Here is a 20,701-nt window from a genome sequence, read left to right as displayed (position 1 = left end):
TTCCAAAACCCAACTTCAGCCCCAATGTTATTTCCTCACAGCTTCAAGTTGGCATGTGAGTCACCAAAAATCCCTCAGCTCACATCCTTCCCAGAAATGCCAGTCAAAACCCAAGCAGCTATTCACCCAAAGTACCAATTTTATAGTTCTGTGTGTGTCTATAATCTATTTACCAGCATTCCTATTTCAGTATGTGCCTGTTAATAAGATTAGTAATTAAAAAGCTTGATAGGAATTGGCAAGCACAGCTCCTCCGCCTTTCCCTCCCCTCCGAGCCGGGCTGGCGTGGAGTGTGAGGCACGGTTGGCAGAGTACCTGAGGGAGTGAAGGCAGGAGGCTCTGCTGCAACCTCTGCCTGCAAGAAAGCAATGGAGAAATCCAGACCCCTATGGGACAATCCCCTGCAGTTTGTTTTCGCCTGCATTTCCTATGCTGTGGGGCTGGGAAATGTGTGGAGGTTTCCATACTTGTGTCAGATGTACGGAGGAGGTAAGTGGGGTTAACATTTTCTTGCTTCCCTCGAGGAGCAGTGGGGCAAGCTTGAAGTGCAAAAATGTGTTGTCCATGTTCATGCTCTGTCCCCCCAGCAAGGTCCAGGGCAGAGAGGAGGTCTGGCTTTCTGTTATTGTGCAATCTGTTTTGTTGTGGCTTTATTTTATGTATTCTTTAGCATTAGGCTTTTACCTGACAGCTGCTGACAGAAGTATAGTGGCATTGTTTCCTGTAAGTGCAATGAAACGGTGGAGAGGTCCATGTTTTCTAAAAATACTGAGGTAGAGTGTGAGATGCAGATCCACATAGTATTCATTTATTATATTTTTGCCCCACTAAATCACTTTGAAGGTGTCAGAAACTGTTTCATGTTCTTGTACATTCACCTATGGGGACTTGGAAAATACTGAAAAGGGGAGATGATTATACTGATTTAACTTAAAGATCAGCTGTATTATTTCAAGTACCTGACATATTATCTTATCTTTTATACAAAGCCTTACTTTAGGAGATGATAACTTGACTGCAAATCTGCCTTGAAGTTGGCTGAAATGCCTTAATCAACAGGAGTTTCATAGCTAAAGCCTCCCAGCAACCTTTGGAACTAAGGAATAAATTGATTTGTCTTCCAAAAATAAATAAACCAACTAAAAAGACCTCAAAATCCTCTTTGAAAATTTATCCTCCTCCTGGGTCCAAACTGAAGGAAGATGATATTTGTGGCATATATGAGACACAGTTGTTCTTCCTTAGAAATGAAAAGTCAGTTAATTAGATTAATTAAAGACCATTATTAATAATCTCCTCTAGTATACAGCTACCAGTTTTGAAGAATCTTTAGAAACAGGCTCTCTATAAGACAACCAAGATTTTTACCGCTTCATACTTCATCTGTTGACATGGCTGGGGACCCTTCTCAATCTTGCATTAAGGGACATGATGAGCATCTGCCTTATCTGCTTCTGGTCTCCTTCTGCCTTTTTTTTCTTTCAGAAAGAAACACTGAGATGTTAAACATCTTTTTGCTTTTATGCTTATTTTGTTGGCTTGTAGCTTACTTTGGAATGCACTTGTGGTGGTAGCAGTGGTTCATGCTGCTGTTTGAAAAGCCATCTCAGGGCTGAGACTTGCTATCCTGTGGGATCAGGCAAGAAAAATCCAGATAACATGGTGGGTGAAGTGTCAGTAGAAGATAGATGCTGCAGTGGCTGAAGCTTTCTTAGACAGTTCAGACAGTAGAAATTATCAATGTGCTGTAATTTTGTGTGTATTCCTCTCCACATGCTTTAAGGGTAAAGACTTCATGTCTGACACTGAACTCTAGCACAAAGCTTAAAATGTGTTTCTGTACACAATCCAACTGCACATGATCAGTTCTCTAGTTCCTATCATGGCAGATATCCTGAAGGACAGCAAAACTCTGACTTTTGGGGGGCTTTGTGTCATTCTTTTAACCAACCAGCTGTATTGGGGTGAAAATTCTCTGAAAGGTGGTGAAAATTCTCTGAAACGTAACCAAAACTGGAACATTTGGTTAACCTGAATAGAAGCTTAAATAAGCTCCCCTGCTCATTGTAAGGGCTTTGGACTAGATGATTGTTAAAAGGTGCCTTCCAACTCAAACTATTCTATGATACACCCAAGAATTTTCTAAAAGTGTGTTTTGTAAGAATGCTTTTCCATTATTTTTCATTATATTTTCCATTGTTTTTCTCTTTACCACTTATATTTATGTGGGGAAAGGCAGCTCTTTCAACTGTGAAATTAAAACTCCTCACAGGAGGTTTTGCTTTTCTTAATTGTTTTATCCACTGCCCTCTTAAAGAGGATTCTGTGGCTTTCCAGGGGTTCACAAAACCCACTTATACAGAACATTATTTCAGGAACTTTAAAGCTGGAAATGTCAGGCTCTGGGATTAATTAGGGGGATGCCAGCTTGTTTGGCATCTTCCTTGTAGTAAAGCATGGATCTAGTCCCTGTCCCGCCCAGCAGGGCAATAGAGCCTTATCATGGATGATGCTGAGTATTTGTAACCTGAGTATTTGCACTTTGTAACCTGTCATTCTGTTCATCAGCAGTTTCCCTTCTTCTCCTCCTTCTCCTCGCTTTCCTGCTGGGAGCATGACCTGAGCAGGGCACATTCTCACCTCACAGGTGCAGTTCCTCTGTCCCTAAGCGGGCCGGGCCAGGCTCCACCGAGGCTGGGCTGGGTCTGCAGCGGGGCTGGTGCTCAGCCCTGGGTGAGGAAGCCCCCGAGCACCAGGCAGGAGCCTGAGCAGGGCCGAGGGTGCCGCTGGCCAAGCCCAGGGCCTTGAGCAGAGCCAGGGCACACTCTGCACCTTTTCCCAGCTACAGGGATCTGGCCTGGGGCTGGTTTGTGCAGACAGCTGGCACTGTAGAGAGCAACTCCTGGTGTCAGTGAGCGGGGAGTTGAGTAGAGCTGATTGCCAGCTGACAAGGAGCTGGTTTATCGACTGCCCAGAGTCACTTGTGTGAGTCCTTTTGGTTCTCCTCTTTGGGAAGAGCAGCACTAGCAGCAAGGTCTGTGTGCAAACAGGATGCAGAGCAAGGGGCAGGGGCTTAGCACTGGCACCCCCAGCTGTGGGGGGACACTGGGGTGAAGAACAAGCCTGAAGGCATTTCTCCTCCTTGCCAGTTGGCACAGTCAATGCCAAACATGTGGCAGCGCTGCTGGGAGGGCGGAAAACCTTTGCAAGGCCTAGCGCTGATTCCCCTGTGGTAGATGGCAGAGCTGCCTCAGTGGCTGCAGGGCAGCTCGCACCCCACCGGCACAGAGCGGCTGCGGGAGCTCTTAAACCTCCGACGGCTCCCTCGCGGCAGAGGAAGTTATCTAACAGACTAACAAAGGGGTTGTTAATAACAAGGGAGCTGGGAGGTGGGAAATTAATTCCCAGAATAAAACGGATTATTGCTCTGTGTTTATTTCCAGGTCTTTGCCTCAGTCGCTGCATGGAGTTCATTCCTCCACAGCACTGCACAGAGCCCATTGCGAGGAATGTTAATGCCACAGATTAAATCCTAAATAAGAGATATTTACGTAAATATTTTGGCTTGCTGTAAAAAGGGAAGCAGGGAAACCTTCACAAAAATCCAGCTTTTGACTCAGTCAGCAGCTCTTTCTGAAGTGACCCCCAGGTTGAATACAAGGATTTTCTTTTTTCTGGCAGAAGTTGAAGCCAAAGCACATCCTGATTGCCAGACAAGAAGGTTCTTTTCCTTTCCTTGCAGTCAACCGTCTCACTCCTGCTGTTCCTCTTCCACGGGAGCATCTCTGTGGCTCTCCACGTGCAGAGAAGCAGGGATGAGCAGTCCCATGCAGGAGACCCAATGTCTGTGTCCCAGGGTCTGCTCCCAGGCTGGGAGGAAAGGCCCTGGGGGAAAAGCCTTCATTCATTTGCTGGTGCTTGTGGGCTCAGGATAGGAATTTGGGAGCTTTTTAATTTGGGTTTTTGATTGTTTGTTTTTTATTTTTAAGCAAGGCCAGACTTCAATATGTCACTCAAAACTCTCTGCTTGACACAGACTTTGCTGTTACCTTTTCTTTGAGCACTTTGGCTGTGCAGCAGAACACCCCACACTGAAGTAAATCTTTCCCTCGTCCTCTTTGTCTCATTATGGGTTACAAGGTTTGGCAGGTGGCTGGTTACCCTTTAACAGCCCCAGCCCCCAGCATTGCTCAAACCGCCCAGATGCATCTGGGCAGCGCTGCCGCACAGCAGGGCCGACCAACACAGTTTAACAGCAGAAACCCCAGCCCTGCCAAGTCCCTGCGGAAAATTCCCTGTGCCCAGGCAGTCAGTTCCCACCAGCCTCTGAGACTCTGCCTGAAACCTCTGTGAGATGTCCTTCAGGATTAGTACTCCAGGAACCTGGACAGGACCAGGACCCAGAGCCAGCCAGCCTCTGGGGCACTGACAGCATGTCTTGAACACAAATAGGACAAAGTGGTGTTTATCTTGCTGCTGATCTGCTGAAGGCTGACTGTTGGGTTTGTTCTCCCAGGTGGCTTTTTGATCCCATACCTCATCATGCTGATTGCCGAGGGGATGCCGCTTCTGTACTTGGAGCTGGCCGTGGGGCAGCGCATGCGGCAGGGCAGCATTGGCGCCTGGAAAATTATAAGTCCCTACCTCTGTGGTGTTGGTATGTTCTCAGTTCCCATCTTTGTTTTCCAGCATGCAGGGAACCTGGGTGATTTTAGATTGGAGAGCTTTGTCTTTCAGAAAAAAACCAGGCGGGAGCTCGGGTTTTACTGGGTCTCACGAGGCTGAGTAAAGCCAGACACTTCATGGCATGCATTTATCCTGTCCCTTGTTGGGCACTGGGGCTTGCTGTGTTGGGTCTGGATTCAGAGGTGTGAGTCCCCCTGCCCTCAGGCAGACTGCCAAAATCATGTTGTGGAGGCCAATGCTAAACCCAGCCCTCAGGGCTGCCTACAGTGGGCTTTGAACCAAGAGCACCTTCCCAATAAGCTCAACATGAGTGATAAAATGGTGCCTTAATTTCCTACTGTTCCAGTCTGCTATTTACCAATGTCCACTCTTGGCTACATTTTTATATTATTAAATGACCCTGAAAACCCAAGCCATCATCAATTTGCATAAGCACACTTGTTTTTTTAATGATACATTGAAGAGTCATTCCCTGTGGCCCAGAGTATCATATCCAGGTCAGGATAGTCCTGGTGGGAGGAGGAGGCAGTGACTGCAGTGGCAGGGACATGCCCCGTGCACATGGCTGTGCAGGGACAAAGCCTGTCCTGTGTCAGCCATCGCAGTGCTGCTCCTGCATCCCACAGATGTTGTGGAGCCCTGGGCATTTTGGGGTTTTCTGCTGACCAAATGTCTCCCTCCATACCCACAGGAGTTGCCAGTGTTGTCGTCTCCTTCTTCCTCTCCATGTACTACAATGTGATAAATGCCTGGGCCTTCTGGTACCTCTTCCACTCCTTCCAGGTGTGTGTGTTCCCAGCAGCCCAGCTTGGCCCTGCTGTGGCTGTGGAGGGTCACAGTGGCTTTTCCTTGGTGCTGGATGTTGCCTGGCACCATTGTCAACTGGGAATGGGGAGGTGGAGGGATGTCAAAAGCTTCAGAAACCCAGGGCTTTGCTGTATGGAAAAGTCAGGCAGTGATGTCCTCCTCCATGGTCCTCCCAGAGCCATTGGCCATTGTTTTCTCCTCACCATGGAATTCAGGTCAAGGCCAAGCTTGTGACACCTTGGTCACACGTGCCTTGGTGCCAGGGTGTCCTGCATCCTGGGATGGGCCTGTCTGATGTCAGGGGAGAAGTTTGGTCCCACAGTAGAGGCTTGGATAGTGTCACCTCCAGGGGAGAGGGTTAAAGAGGCTCAGTCCTTGGGGAGTCCTGGTCACCCCCAAGGAAAAGGGACAGAGCTGATCTGTCCTTGGGTAGGGGGTTCAGAAAGGGTCATTCCCAGGGGAGAGGATCAGAAAGCATCAGTCCTTGGGCAAGGGTCATTGCAAGGGAGATTGTCAAAAGAGATCATCCCCAGGGGAGAGGGTCATCCTCAGCCCCGGCAGCCCCTGCAGAGAGAAGCAAGCCCGGGCAGAAAGCCGTCCTTGCCATCATCATCCTCCCTGTTTCCCTCTGGCACCTCGGCTCTCCCTGCCATGCCCTCACTCCATGCCCTTCCTGCCAGGACCCCCTTCCATGGGCCATCTGCCCCCTCAACAGCAACCGCACGGGCTACGAGGAGGAGTGTGAGAAGACTTCATCCACGCAGTACTTCTGGTACCGGCAGACCCTGAACATCTCCCCATCGCTGGAGGCCAGCGGCAGCGTGCAGTGGGAGCAGGCGCTGTGCCTGACGCTGGCCTGGCTCGTGGTTTACCTCTGCATCCTCCGCGGCACCGCCTCCACTGGCAAGGTGAGAGAGAGCGGGCACAGCCCTGCCCGGGCACTGCCCTGCCCAACCCGGGCACAGCCCTGCCCAACCCTGCCGAACTTGGCACAGCCCTCCCAAGCCCTGCCGAGCCTGGCACAGCCCTGCCCAACCCGGGCACAGCCCTGCCCAACCCTGCCAAACCTGGCACAGCCTCTCCAACCCGGGCACAGCCCGGCCGAACCCGGGCACAGCCCTGCCCAACCCTGCCGAACCTGGCACAGCCCTGCCGAGCGCTGATGGGCAGTAGGGAAGGGCTGCTGCTCCTTGGGGTCACGGTATCTCCCCTGCAGCACCGAGCTCTGCTGCCCTGCCAAGGTGCAGCTGAAGCAGGATCCATCAAAACGCTGAGTGATGCTGAAAAAATAACCCAGGGAAGTTCTTTAAGCACAGCCAGCTCTCTCTCATGGCCAGCTGGCAGGCTGCTGGCCATGAGGAAAGCTGCCTGCCCCAGCAGAGCCGTGTCAGGAGACGTCTATTCCTTGGTCTTTGCAAGGAAAACAAGACATCTATGGGGCATTTTTTGCTTGCTTTTTATTCACAGCAGAAGTTATGAGGAAGTGGGGAGAAAAACCCCAATGTCCTGGCTGAGCCTGCACTAAGCAGCAAGCTGAGGGCTGTAATCCCCAAATCGTCTTAGCCAAATACAGAAAGCCAAGAGCCTGTAAACTAGGAATAACCTCTTAAACTTGCTGCAACTGATTCAATTAAATTTTGATTCAATTTGATTAAATTCAAGTTTGATTTTGACCTTTTATGAACTTTGCTTGCCTTCCTTGTAGAGCAAACATTTGATGATGATGATGATGATCACCTTTGCCTAATGAGTTTTTGATAGATGGTTGTGAACTGGTGTTATGCCACCAAATTATGTGGAACTGAGTTTGCGAATGCGGCAAATATTTTAGATTTTTGTTTGATTTCCCGTCTAAGAGAACACACTTGAAATAGTAGCACAGGTCTTCAGGATTATGAAAAACTTGTTTCCCTAAAATGTAAATCTAAAGTTAGATTTGTCTGATAATATTTCTTAAAAATTAATACAGGATAACAATCACATTAATGTGAAGTGAGACTGACATAGCAGACTAGCTTTGTCTTACATATTCTTTAGACCAAGGTCTTTACCCTCTTTCCCCAGGTGGTCTATGTGACAGCCTCTTTGCCATACTGTGTTCTCATCATATACCTCATCAGAGGATTAACACTTCATGGAGCTGTGAATGGGCTCATCTACATGTTCACACCAAAGGTACAGAAAAACTGTATTGAATTCTTCAGGAAACGTTATCAGTTACTGGGCATGTAAGTTTTTAAAAGGTCTTGGTCCTCTTTTTGTTAATACTGAATTTTTGCTGCAGTAACATAGGTCTGGCAGCTGGGAACCTCAGCTGGGAATGGCTGGAGGCTGCCATGGTGCCCATAAGCTGCTTGCTTTTTCCTGCAGAAAAAGACCTTCCCCTTGGGTTAACCCTACTGCTTTCAGCCAGAGCAGTAACCCTGCCCAAAACCACCCCTGGCCTGTAATGAGTCCACAAAGGGCCCCATCCCTGCAGGCTGGAAGGGGCAGTGCTGGGCACTCGGTGGAGCTTCATGGCCTTGCTCTCTCATTTGCCTTTGCAGCTGGAGCAGCTGTTGAACCCCAAGGCCTGGATCAGCGCTGCCACACAGATCTTCTTCTCGCTGGGCCTTGGCTTTGGCAGCCTCATCGCCTTTGCCAGCTACAACGAGCCCTCCAACAACTGCCAGAGGCACGCCATCATCGTGTCCCTCATCAACAGCACCACCTCCATATTCGCCAGCATCGTCACCTTCTCCATCTATGGCTTCAAGGCCACCTTTAACTACGAGAGCTGCATCAACAAGTAAGAGCCCTCTGTTGCACTGGTTTTCACTGCATGCTGTTCTGGGGCAGCTGAGGAGGGAGGTAAATAAACAACAGCACGCAGCTCTGCCAGCACTGCCCCAAGAGCAGAGCTGATATTGCTCTAATAAAGCTAAAGGAGCTATTCAAAGCGATGAAGCCTGAGAGGAAAGGTCAGAGCACTTTGCCTTTTGACACCTGGGTGCTGCTTCCAGGCACAGGCCTGGTCAAGAGGGAGAGTTTGTCTGGGCAAGCCACAGAGGCACTTTCTCCTGTGTTCTTGTCCTGGTTCATACTCCAGGGAGTGTGGGGGAGCTGATTAATAAATGCAGTGATGCTCAGATCCCCCTTTTTACGGCTAAGCCCTTAAGTTCCACGAGTTCATCCTCCTTGGCACTGATGCTCTGCAAGTGGCCAGCAGCCTGCAGGATTGTGTCCTGTAGCTGCAAGCTTGCGTGCAGTCCCTGGCACAGGGCCCACACCAGTTACACATTTACTCATATTTTTAGAGCTTTCAATCCATCTGTTGATCAGAGGAAACCAAGCTGCTAGGCCTTGCTTGTTGACCAAAGACTTTAAAGTTGGTGGGGTGTGGACGTGAGACTGCAGGGCAAAGGGGAAGAGACACCAGGCAGCGCTGGCCAGCACCCAAGATACCTGCCTGGGAGCAGCAGTGTGGGCACAGGAGCTGCTCCCTGCAAGGCACAAATGAGCACAAGGTTGCTGGTGCCCTGGCACTGTGCTGGAAGTGCTGCTCTCAGCCAGGGACACTGAAGCCCTGGGACCAGCAAAGCATTCCCCCGGGACTGATGGAGAAAAGAGATGAGGAGCCCTGGGCCTGAAAGCCATTAAATTCCTGTAATCCTTCCCAGGGTGATCCTGCTGCTGCTGAATGCTTTTGACCTGGAGGAAGGCTCTTTAACAGCAGACAACCTCAATGAGATGAAAGATTACCTCATGGCCACCTACCCACAGGAATATGCCCAATTAGCACCACAGATCAAAAACTGCAGCTTGGAAGCTGAGCTAGACACGGTGAGTTGCGGCTTTGTGGTGTCTCCTTTGCTCCCATTGAGCCCAGGAGCTGCCTGGCCAGGGCTGGGGATCATTTCTACACCTCAGGACGGGGCAGGGGCTCACTTGGGTAATTAGCATCCAGTGTCCATGCAGTTGGGATAAACCAGTGAAGACCTCAGCTGCCTTTGCTGTGCAAAGCCACACCTGAGGTTACACTGCCATGACACAGAGTCACACTCTTGTGTGTCCTTTATTGAGCTGAGGAGCTGCCTGCAACTCAGTTTTCTCCCCTTGTCTCCATCAGGCTGTCCAGGGGACGGGACTGGCATTTATTGTCTATTCAGAGGCGATCAAAAACATGGAGGTGCCCCAGCTGTATTCTGTGCTCTACTTCTTCATGCTGCTGATGCTGGGCATTGGCAGCATGCTGGGGAACACGGCTGCCATCCTCACACCACTGACCGACAGCAGGGCCATCGCCTCCCGCTTCCCCAAGGAGGTGATCTCGGGTAAGCACCTGCCAGGCTGCTCACGGGCCACACGGGGAGCACCTGTATGCGCGCGCGCATGTGTGTGTGTGTGTGTTTGTTTGTGTGTGTGTGTGTTTTTGTGTGTGTGTGTTTTTGTGTGCGTGTGTTTTTGTGTGCGTGTGTGTGTGTGTTTTTGTGTGTGCGTGTGTGTGTGTGTTTGTGTGCATGTGTGTGTGTGTGTGTGTGTGCACAAGCTGTGGTGTCCACTGCCATTGAGTGAAGTGCCACTCCACTCTCTGACTTCGGGTGGAGCAGGGAATAGCAAATAAGCTGCTGGAAGGGTTTGCCTGCCCTTGTGATATCCGGCCATCCTGTGCAGGCCTTTCCCTTGGGAGCTCCCAAAGCACCAGGGCAGTCGTGGCTGTGTATTTCCAGGCTTCCCAACACACCCCAGCTCCTTCAGACTCGTGTCTCCTGACTGGTGAAGCTCAAATGGAGGGTACAAATGGCAGCATAGTTGCAGTAAGCTGTTCAGTCACATCGACAGTATCCCAACTATGAACCACCTCAGTCATTGGTCAAAAGAAATATGTGCTCCTGTCTGGGCATGGAAATCAGTTTTAAAAAACTTGTTTTAGTTGGATGCCCAGCAGCAACAGAAGATGCTGCATGCACATGTGACAAGGCTGTAGCTGAGACTTGGTTGTCTTGGCCATGTCTGGGATGATGTGCTGTGTCTGTGCAGGTCTAAAGAGCAGCAGTTTAATGACAGTCATGCATGCTAAGGGGCAGATCTTTTCCACAGGGAAAAGAAAATCCTTCTCCTCAGAGAGCTGCTCCGCAGAAATCCCACCAGCTTGTAAGTCACAAGAAGTGTGACATTTTCCCTACACAAACTTCCAGGTATAATGGCAGGATCCCTGTTTTATCCACACAGGTGTTGTGTGTTTCGTGAATTGTATAATTGGCCTGATCTTCACCGTGGAGGCTGGAAATTACTGGTTTGACATCTTCAATGACTACGCAGCCACCCTGTCGCTGCTGCTCATTGTACTGGTGGAAACCATCGCTGTGTGTTACATCTATGGCATAAGGAGGTACAGCTGGAGCCCTGCTTCCTTCATAGTCTGACAGCTGGGGAGCAGCCATGGGCCAGGAATAAAAATACTGCCTTGGGATAAATATTTCTCCTGTGCTATAGGATCAGCAAGGGGATGGGGGTGTCCCCTGCCCTGCAGACCCCTTCTGGGGCCTTGGCTCAGGGTTCTGAGGGGCCAGGCTGGGCTGACACCATCTCTGCTGGCAGGGCAGTACTAAGGAATTATATACACAGCTCCCTGCTCTTGTCTTTGGTCTTAGGAGCAACTTCTACCAAAATTCTGCTCCTCCCATGACAGGAATTCAACACCAGCACAAGAGTGCCAGTAAGTCTGGTTTCAAAGGTGGTCACCTCGCCCATTGTTTGTCTCCCAAGTCAATCCTTGTGGGTAAAAGGAAGCTCTGGAATCAGAAGTTTTGAACAGCAGAGGCATTTGAAAATAGCTGAAAGGAAAGGCTCCAGCATTTGCTTTGTTAGTCTGCCAGCACAGAGGGTGTCCAGGCACATATGTGGGTATTTCCTCCCTGATGAGTTCAAAGCCTTTGAGTCAGATCCAGGTGTCGTGTGAGATGACACATGTACCATTCCCTGTGTCAGTGTTCCTCAAAGACAGTCAGGTAACAGCACTGGGAACTCAGCTACACAAACCCAGCTGTTTTCTCCACAGCACTACAGCATCATTCCTTCTCTCTGTCAGCTGACACCAGTAACAGCCCAAGTTTATGCTTCAGACAGAAATCTCTTGCTGTACCTATTTCTAGCTACGCTCTGCAAGCTGGGATTCTCTTGGAAGCCTCACTGTCTTTGTTGACTTCCCCCTCACTGTGATTCTGGTGAGCCAGCTTTTCAGATAATTCTCTGCTCATTTGTGTTCAGCTGTACACCCTCTCTCATCTGGCATCCTCAATTCTGTAGGTGGCTTTTGAAGTAACTCAGAACAAGGTATTCATCAAGTATCTGTAGCCCGTCTCAAAAATACGTGTTCAGTTTCCTTCACAAAAATGTTTGGTTTTCTTTTGAACAGATTTGAGAAAGATCTTTACACCATGATTGGACGCAAGCCAAACTGGTATTGGAAAATTATGTGGGCTTTTGTTAGTCCACTGCTTATTATAAGCCTATTTATTTTTTACATCACCGACTACATCCTCACAGGAACATTGCAATACCAAGCGTGGGATGCCACACAGGTAAGAATTTTGGGTCTGCACTTTTTTTCCGTTTTAGACCTTCCTTACTTCCTGCAAGGATACAAGCTTCCTTCCACAAAATGGCGTTCTGAAAGTGAGTAGCTGGAGTCAGGGCCATCCCTTAATTTTGTGGAAAGGAAAACCAGGGAATACTTGACTTAGTGATGATGCAATGATTCTGCAAAATCAACTAATTTCCCTCTATGATTCTTAATCAATCCTTTAAATTTCATTCATGTTGAAGACCCAAATATCATCTTTAAAAACACACTTAAAACCTCCTACTTTTAAAGTGTATTTACTTTGAACAAAATTAGTGGTACTTAAAGAGAGCTGAGCTGCTGCCAGAATAGTTTTCATAATTTCCATATACATTTTTCTTCATGGCCAGGACACTTTCTTAAGAATACTGGACTGTACATTTATCACAGAGCAATTACTAATGGATAAGCAATCACTGGTTTCGTAACATTTTGTGAAAATGTTTCCATCGTACAGGAACAAAGCACAAAATTGTTTTCATGTCATGGCCAATTTAGGACTCACAGCAGGCCTGGCCTGTTGACTGGGTGTCAGCATGAGCCTGCAGGCTCCAGGAGAGGAACAGAGCCCTGGCAGAGATCCGGGCCCAGCCACCTCATTAAGAAACACAAATCAAGTCAAAATCTGCTCTTTACCAAAGCTTGCAGAAGTTTCCCCCAGTCCTGCTGTCAGCAGCTCTGTTCCTGTCAGTTTTCAGTGTGTGTGGTTGACAGAGAACACCGAGGGCAGCTGTGGGCTGCCACAGACTGCAAATGCTTCTCAGAGGTTCTGCTTAGGACACAGCTCTGCTCCTGGCCCGACTCTGGGATAGATCCCACAGATCCAACTCTGCTTTTCTCCCTTGCAGGGGCAGCTGGTGACCAAGGACTACCCAGGCTATGCCCTGGCGGTGATCGGGCTGCTGGTGGCATCATCCACCATGTGCATCCCCGTGGGAGCACTAGTGACTTTTGTAAGGAAGAGACTGAAGAGGGAACGAGTCACAACTGTTGCATGAGAGCTGACAGCTGGATTTGGGAAGACCTTAACCCCGTCACCAGTGACTGGGCACTTCTGGAAGACAGCAGCAACCATTATTTGTAGCAGCTACTTATAGAGTTGGGAATGGTGGGTGCTATATTGACCAAAAAGTGCTCTTGGGAGGTTCCACAATGGTTTGGGGAAAAAAAGCTCTTCTGTAACAAGATGAAGCTTTAAAGTGGCCTCTGTAAGAGGTGAGGAGAAGAGCAGCTCACAAAATGCCAGCTAGCACAAATTAACCAGCACATCAGCCCATTACACAACATTAGGTGATTCTTTTCCACTGTTGTAGCACTGCCTGTGTGGAAACATGAACAACCAAGCATGTTCCTGCACCAATTTACCAGCAAATGCCCCCAAACCATTCAAGACACTTAAGCATACTCATTGTTTGAAATGACATCTGTATTTCATAAACAGGTGAAACTGCTTAAGTCTGGCAATGAGATGTGACAACTGCTTTCCTACATGGGAATAATCAGCAGGATGGCATGGGAGATAAATGTGGCCAATGTGGCTTCTTTCATACTCGTGTCCAGCAAAGCAGTGAATATATATATTTATACTTGCATATATCTATATATATGCACACATATGTGTGAGCTGCACAAGTTTTCCCACCTCCAGAAGTAAGCTTCCAATTCCAGCATGCAACTGTGTGCTGTGCTGTACTTTGTATTTCCTAGGGATGTATTTTAAGTACACTGGAACATATCTGTGATAAAGCTGCTTTACGAGCCCCACCCAAACAACAGCATGCCATATAATTAGCTTTGACAAAGTTCATATCCAGGTATTCTTTAATCATCAGATGTAACAATCCAGCAGTTCCATGGACCTGGTTAATTTCCCTGTGCAAATGTTTTATAAAGAAAGCAACATTGTTTAAATTGCAAGCTTCATGTAATAGAAAACATTAAAATTATATCTATGAACTTTAGAAAAGGTTGCTCTGAAGAACAGTATTAGAGACACACTCACGGGACAGGGGTTCTTAATACAGCATCTTAGCTATGGAACCATTAGAGGATGGCAAGTGCCTTAGAAAAGAGGGATTCATTTCAAACACTGTGAAAGCACAACACAAGTCTCTGGTTCTGGGGCAAAAAGCAAGAGGAAATGTACAGCCCCCAGGGGTGGGCAAAATCTCGACAGTGACAAGCAAGATGTGTGCAGTCTGCGACAGCCCTAGAAATGGGACACACCTGCCTCCCTCCCCAGGCTTTGCTAACAAAGGAAAGACACCTTTTCACATTTCCGTTTATTAAAAATGGATACCATAAACAAGACCTGTACAAAATAAACCTGAAATTGCCTAGAATATGGTAATTGCCCAGAAATTGCCCAAAATATGATGAGAAGTTATCGTCTTGGGCCTCCTCTTCCTCTTCCACGACCTCGGCCTCTACCACGGCCTCTTCCACGGCCTCTTCCAGCAACTTGGCAGGCAAAAGAAAAAGAGAACATAAAGTGAGACCGAGGAATACTTTCTTTTTGACTAAAACATTCTGTACTGAGCATAATCACCACACTGCTTCCCTGTGATAAGACATTACATTAGGTATTAAGTCTGGTAATGCTCAGTAAGTTTCAGGTAATATTTTCATCTTTTGTGTTAGTTCTTCCAGTATACACTTTCCACAGACTACTGTCTGTCCTTGGATTCACTGCAGAAAACAAGGACATAAAATAGTTGGCTGCTCTCAAATGACTGGGTAATCTGACAAGAAACCAGGATTCATTCTTTTTCTATATGTATATACGGTCTAGTTTTTTAAGAGAGAAATGCAAATTTTGACAAACTGTGAGATTCCCAAACCCATCCTGTCTCAGGCACCATGTGGAAGCTCAGCACTTTGAAAGGATCCCAGCATCCACCAGCTCCTACTGGTCTCAGTGATGCCTCTGCCAATTGCAGGTGTGATTCTAAGGCAAAGGTCTTGACTGTGTGCTCCCAGTTTTAATTACTGCTATTTAATTGTAAAGGGAAGACAGAATCATAGGACAGTGCAGGCCACAAGCCATTCCTGAATGTCATAAGATCCATAAGGTGATAACGCGCCTTTGCATCTCTGTCTCCCAAAGAAATGTGACCCACCAGGTTGCAAGGACACTCTGCAAACTTTAGATTATTGGTTAATTTAAAATGTGCTTCTGAGTGCAGGGCTCACAAAGATACTGAAAACTCTGCAGCAGCAGTGGCTCTCTAAGAGACTCCCACTGGCACCCACATTCAAGGAGCAGGCTGTGACAATTATTCTGGGATGCAGGTTAGAAATTCAGAAGAGACAGAAGGAGCAGAGACACAGGACAGATTTGACTTAAGCAAGGTGTCATTATATTGCTGGTATACACTGAGCCTGTAGAATCCACGGAAGCATCAGCCCCAGCTGGAGGATGACAGCAAGCAGGCAGCTGTGCTCACCGAGTGCCAGCACGCTTGGACACAATGGACACGTAGCACACACAGCCCAGCCAGTATCCTGCCCTTTCCTCACCACTTGCTAGGGACAGAAGCAAGGGTTTTACACTGCTGAAGGCCAAGGGCATTCATGGATTAAGGCAAAGCACAGCACAACTTTGGTCTGAGAGTGCTTCCATGCACTGGGGATGCAGGGAGCATCAAATGAGGTAACTGGAGCTATCAGGGCTGCTTCCCAAAGCTGACACCAAGTAGGGATGTTCCCATTCACATCACAATGTGAGGTTCAGGAAAAAGCAATCCAACCACACTCATTTCTCTGTGTGGTGAGATTGTTTTAATGAACTTGAGAGGAGCAAAGCCCCTCTGGGAGCTTTATCCTTATTCCCCACCAAGGCAGCAGCTGCAGTGCTCACAGGGTGCTGCACAGCTGAGGTTCTTCACCAATGCAGAACTCCCTGCACGCCCACATACTTCAACACTAATTACAGGAGAAATGGTACAACATGATTCTAGAGCACAATTAGCTTTCACTTACAGCTCACTGTTTTAAAAACACACAGATTAACTGGTGGGCAAAATACATACTGCTGCTGATTTCCTGGGGTTTACTGGAGACTCATCTTTGGTAGTGTGGATTAAACTTGAGTTACAGTCTATACTGTTAGGCTTCCAAAGAGAAAGATTTTTATTCAGCAGCACTTTGAAAAAAAAGTTCCAGGAAGAGCAGAAGAGCTGTGACTGGAACACTACTGGGAGACAAAGCTGGAGATGCACTCACGGGAATACAGCCTTGATTCCCTCAGGTTCTCAAGTCTATCAAATTCACAGATACCAAATTTCAGTGAACCATGCAACACCATCTGAGATGTGGTCCTGCACTTATTGTCTGTGTGAAGCTCCCCATACAAACTGAGGAAACACGGACACCTGGAGAAGAGGAAGTAAATCTTTGGGTGCCAACTGTAAGACTCAGATAGGTTAAGACTTACTCAAGCTGATAAACATTTACATGTTGAAAAACAGAAAAGCCATAACACAACTTCATGTGCATGAAGCTCTGCAGATGCCAAGGAGGTGGGCAAGGCAGACTGAGCCAGTGCCATGTCCAACCCTCAGGGATGAAGGAATTCAGTGCCAAATGCAGACATTGACAGACTCCAATCAGACACCTTCAGACACACAGCACTAAAATGCACACAAGGGCAGAACAAACACAGACTAGGAAAGCACAAACTCACCTGCTTCTCTTTTCTTGGATTTGACTTTTGGCTCAACATCCACTAGCAAAGTATCCAGAGGCAAACTGTCAGGCAGAATGAAGTAGCGGATGTTGTTTCCCCGAATACTCAGGGTCTCCAGCTGTACGGGCTCTCTGTTCTTCAGAGTCATTTTCACTGCTTTCAGGTGTGTGTTCATACTCACATCCACTCCTGAAACAACACAAGCCTCATGTCAGGGACAAGGTCTCTTGCTGCCTGTTTTTAAGTGCACACATGAAATGAGATTTATCCTGTTCATCAACACCTGCTTCTACCACTCATGCATTACTTCAGCCTGTCACAGAATCTCTTTTCTCTCTTGAATTATCCAGTTACCATGAGAGGCCTTTAGCTCCTCATGGTTAGAGATCTTTATCCAGGTCCAGGCAATAGCTGCTTTGTAAATGGTTAAAGTAACTCCTCTGAACAACAAATAAACTACTGCTTGTTACAGAAGGCTAACACTAATCTTTAGTCCTTTAAAAAGAAGAAAAACAACCCTTGGAGAAGAAAAAATAACCTGGGTAAATTCCTTTTTCTGTAAATCTTAGGAAAATCCAGCCACAAAAGCAACATTTACCTCCTGATAAAATACAATTAACACCAGAGTGAATTCTCTGTGAAAGTACAGAAAATACCCCACTGCAAGAACAACCACTGTGGTTACAAACTCTGAGAACAGCCAGTACACAGGAATTGTATGGAATCAATACTGTGTACACTATGCTGTGTTATGCACAATTCCAAACTGGAAAAAACATCTCAGCTGGATGCATGTACTGCGTAACAGCTGTGAGGAGCAACTAAAAAAACCCAGAAGTTTTTATTTTGCATAGAGCTTAGGTGGGATCTGATCTCCAGCTATGAAGATCAAAATGACAGTGGTTTTATTTTTCTGTCTGTCCGCCTCCCTCTGGATTTTACACAGTTCCACCTGACCCAGTCTCTTGGCTGCTGTGAGGGGCGTTACACAAAACCTGTCCCCTCATCCCTGCCCCTGCCCTGGGGCTGGGAGGAACAGGACATTGTGCAATGTTTTTGCAAATTCTTACCAGAAAATGAGAGAGGCTTTGCTCAACAATTAAGCGTGAAAGAGCAGCGAGGTCAGGAGCCCAGCAGTGTTTGCTTCCCATCTGCTGGGTTCAGCAGAGCGTGCTGCAATCGGGCACCAAGGTGGCTCCCTCAGCTCTTAATCAAAGCTGATGGACCTGGCTGCAAAATAATGCCAGTTTTGAACTCTGCCAAATCCCCACGGATTGCTGCTGGCCAAAACAGCACCTCAACAATCCTCTGGAATAAAACTCAAACTTAACAAGAGTTGTAACCTTTTTTTTTTCCAAGAGCGCTGGGGCAGAAGAGTTTCTAAAAGCCACATGGGGGTGAGTTCAGTGAGGGAGATGCAGCAGCTTCCTCAGCTCAGCCCTGAGGGTTTGCCTCGTTAAACACACCGTGCCTCACCCACATCTACCTGCTCTAAGTACAGCTCACGGGAACTCTCAGAGCAACGTCCCTCACTGAGGTTATTAGAGAAAACAAAATGGCTTTCACATGTTTTAATACCTGAGAACCACTTAATGAACCCTGCAGAATTCCCTGCAACGACGTCCAGCTCAGTGATATAAAGAAGCACCTGGTAATCAGGAACCCCCAGGAACGCACAGGACAGAGCTCTGGCAGCAGGGAGGGAACAAATTCTCTCGGCCAGGATTCCTCTTTGCCCTGTAACCCACACCCAGCTCTGCCGTTCTCCAACCCGCCTCTCACACAATCAAACATATGCAAATATGCACTTCCATCTAGACTTGCCTTAACAAAATCGTGCTCAACAGGAATAATTATTTTTTAGTCTGCATGCAAAATTTAACCGATTTAAGCCCACATCAGCTGGAAAAGGTTGCGCAGAGGAGCTGTGGATACCCCATCCCTGGCAGTGTTCCAGGCCAGGCTGGATGGGCCTTTGAGCAACCTGGTCTACTGGAGGGTACCCCCTGCAGAGGGTTAGAACAGGATAATCTTTAATGTCCCTTCCAAGCCAAACCATTCCGTGACTCTGTGACCGTGCTAGTAAAATGACAAGAGACTACCGAGCGAGGTTTGGAAGAGTTTGCTTCCCTCCTCCCCCCGAGCCTGTCTGCAGGCAAAGCTGCAGCGGGGCACAGAGGCTCCCAGCGCTACAGCGGATTTACAGCTCCCAGCAGAACCTCTAGAACAAATCTCTGAGCACGGATAGACTCACCCACTGCTGCACATCTAAGACAATCCGTGACTCACTGAAATTCCCAAGTACTTTCGTGGTTCCCTACGGAGAGCCGGCTGGTCACAGCTCCCGGCTGTTCCCAGCAACCCCCGACCATTTCCAGACACTTTTGCAACACAAACACGCCTCGCACTTGCACATAAAGCTATGAATTTAATTATAAAGCCCATCTCCTGCATTTCCCTGTGCCGGTCCCCGCAAGAGGGAGCACAGACAAAAAACTCATTCAAGCCGCAAATGCCAATTGTCCGCCGAAAAGCAACCGGGAGTATTTTGCTGCATCCTCCCATCTTTCCGTACCTGTGATCGTTCCATGCACCTGCGTCCCATTCTTCAGCTCAATGGTCACAGTCTCATGGCTCAGCTTCATTAGAAACCTGGGAATTAAAAAAAGAATTTAAGAAAACCCCAGCCCGTTCACTTGCACACAAAGGGGTACGCGTCGGACAGGCAGCACCCAGCTGCGCCGCATCCCGAGCTCCCCCGGACGGCGCTCACGGATCCTGCCGGGGATGTTCAGTGGCACACTCCACTCCACGTCCTGCCCAGCCACCGGCGCTGGGACGCTTCAGTGACACACTGCCGGACCCAGCATCCACTTCCAGGCCAAACGGCCATTATTGTACGGAGAAGGAACCATTTTAAAAATCGTTACAATCGCGGGAAGGCAACGCCAACCCGCTCCGGGGGATTTCCCTCCAAAAAGTAGGCCGGGGGCTTTGCTGAGCGACCCGCGCAGGCCCCGGTTCACAGCGGGGTCCCCGCCCGGCCCGGGCCGGCCCATCCGGGCCGCTCCCGCTCCCCCCCGCGGTCAGGGGAGAGCGCGGGGCGGCCCTAAGGGCGCGGGCTCGCTCGGCGCGGGCAATCCGCCTCCATCCATCCCCATCCGCGCCCACCCGCTCACCTGACGAGCTTCATGGCGGCGGGCGGGCGTCCCCGAGCGCGGAGCGGCGGCGGGCGGGGAGCCCCGGGCGAGCGGAGCCCCTGGCACGGTGGGGCGGAGGCGCCTCTCGGTCAGGCCGCGCGCGCCAGGACTCTGCCGGACAGCGCCCCCCAGCGGGCGGGCGGACCCGCGGCGAGCGCCGGCAGCGCCCGGAGCCGCCCGTGGGGGAGAGGGCGGGGAAAAAGGGAGAGCATGGAAAAGAGGGATGGGGGAAAAAAGGAGATGGGAATAGAAGTGTGGGGACTTGGTCTATGAAAGCCTGGCTGTTCGTAAGGTTTTACATCTACCAGCTCGCCTTCCTTAATTAAAAATAAATGTTAGAAAAGAAAAAAAACAAACAAACCTACTTTGTTTTAAACCTGCTTTGAGCTTTAAAAATAGGAAAAAACTCAAGGCCTAGAACCTGTAAAGCACTAATTTATTGTGAAAAAAGTTACAGCTTGAGGATCCAGAACTTTAATAGCAAGAATTTTCTGTGTGCATGTCAGTCTCTTTACCTAGCAAAGGTAAAAGGGAAAGGAGGAAGACACCTTGAATTTTCACCTATTGGTATGGTCAATAAAAGGCTGAAGTGCTCTTGAGGAAAAGAGGCATCGGCCCTGAGCAGAGGTGACACTGGGGATGCAGCACCGGAGCACTCCAGGCACAGGGGCTCCAGACAGACCCAGCCATGGCTGAGAGGAGCAGAACATCTCACAG

At 48.6% G+C, this 20,701-nt stretch overlaps 2 protein-coding genes across 5 annotated transcripts; one reads left to right on the top strand and one right to left on the bottom strand.

The window, feature by feature from the left end:
• Positions 1 to 368: 368 nt before the first annotated feature.
• On the top strand, positions 369 to 14,353 carry SLC6A20 (solute carrier family 6 member 20). 4 transcript variants are annotated; one of them, XM_058802706.1, is made up of 11 exons: positions 369 to 489; positions 4,517 to 4,657; positions 5,378 to 5,469; positions 6,174 to 6,401; positions 7,558 to 7,668; positions 8,040 to 8,281; positions 9,153 to 9,315; positions 9,602 to 9,806; positions 10,705 to 10,864; positions 11,891 to 12,056; positions 12,946 to 14,353. In XM_058802706.1, exons 1-11 carry the CDS (start codon positions 369 to 371, stop codon positions 13,093 to 13,095), a joined length of 1,779 nt encoding a protein of 592 aa, XP_058658689.1. In that variant the 3' UTR covers positions 13,096 to 14,353. The 4 variants fall into 4 exon arrangements, with proteins under 4 accessions (XP_058658689.1, XP_058658681.1, XP_058658705.1 ...); XM_058802698.1 differs by having other exon boundaries at positions 7,558 to 7,669; positions 8,002 to 8,281; XM_058802722.1 differs by lacking the exon at positions 4,517 to 4,657.
• SNRPD1 (small nuclear ribonucleoprotein D1 polypeptide) lies at positions 13,901 to 20,099 on the bottom strand. Its single transcript, XM_058802732.1, has 4 exons — positions 19,964 to 20,099; positions 19,360 to 19,436; positions 16,782 to 16,973; positions 13,901 to 14,557 (listed from the first exon to the last, which is right to left on the bottom strand). The coding sequence occupies exons 1-4, from the start codon at positions 19,975 to 19,977 to the stop codon at positions 14,481 to 14,483; spliced, it is 360 nt and encodes a 119-aa protein (XP_058658715.1). The 5' UTR covers positions 19,978 to 20,099; the 3' UTR covers positions 13,901 to 14,480.
• Between the last annotated feature and the right edge of the window lie 602 nt (positions 20,100 to 20,701).

This window comes from Ammospiza caudacuta, chromosome 1 (genome assembly GCF_027887145.1).
Source record: "Ammospiza caudacuta isolate bAmmCau1 chromosome 1, bAmmCau1.pri, whole genome shotgun sequence".
NCBI lineage: Eukaryota > Metazoa > Chordata > Aves > Passeriformes > Passerellidae > Ammospiza > Ammospiza caudacuta.
The sequence above is the reverse complement of the archived record's forward strand: the minus strand, read 5'-3'. Positions and strand labels throughout refer to the sequence as shown.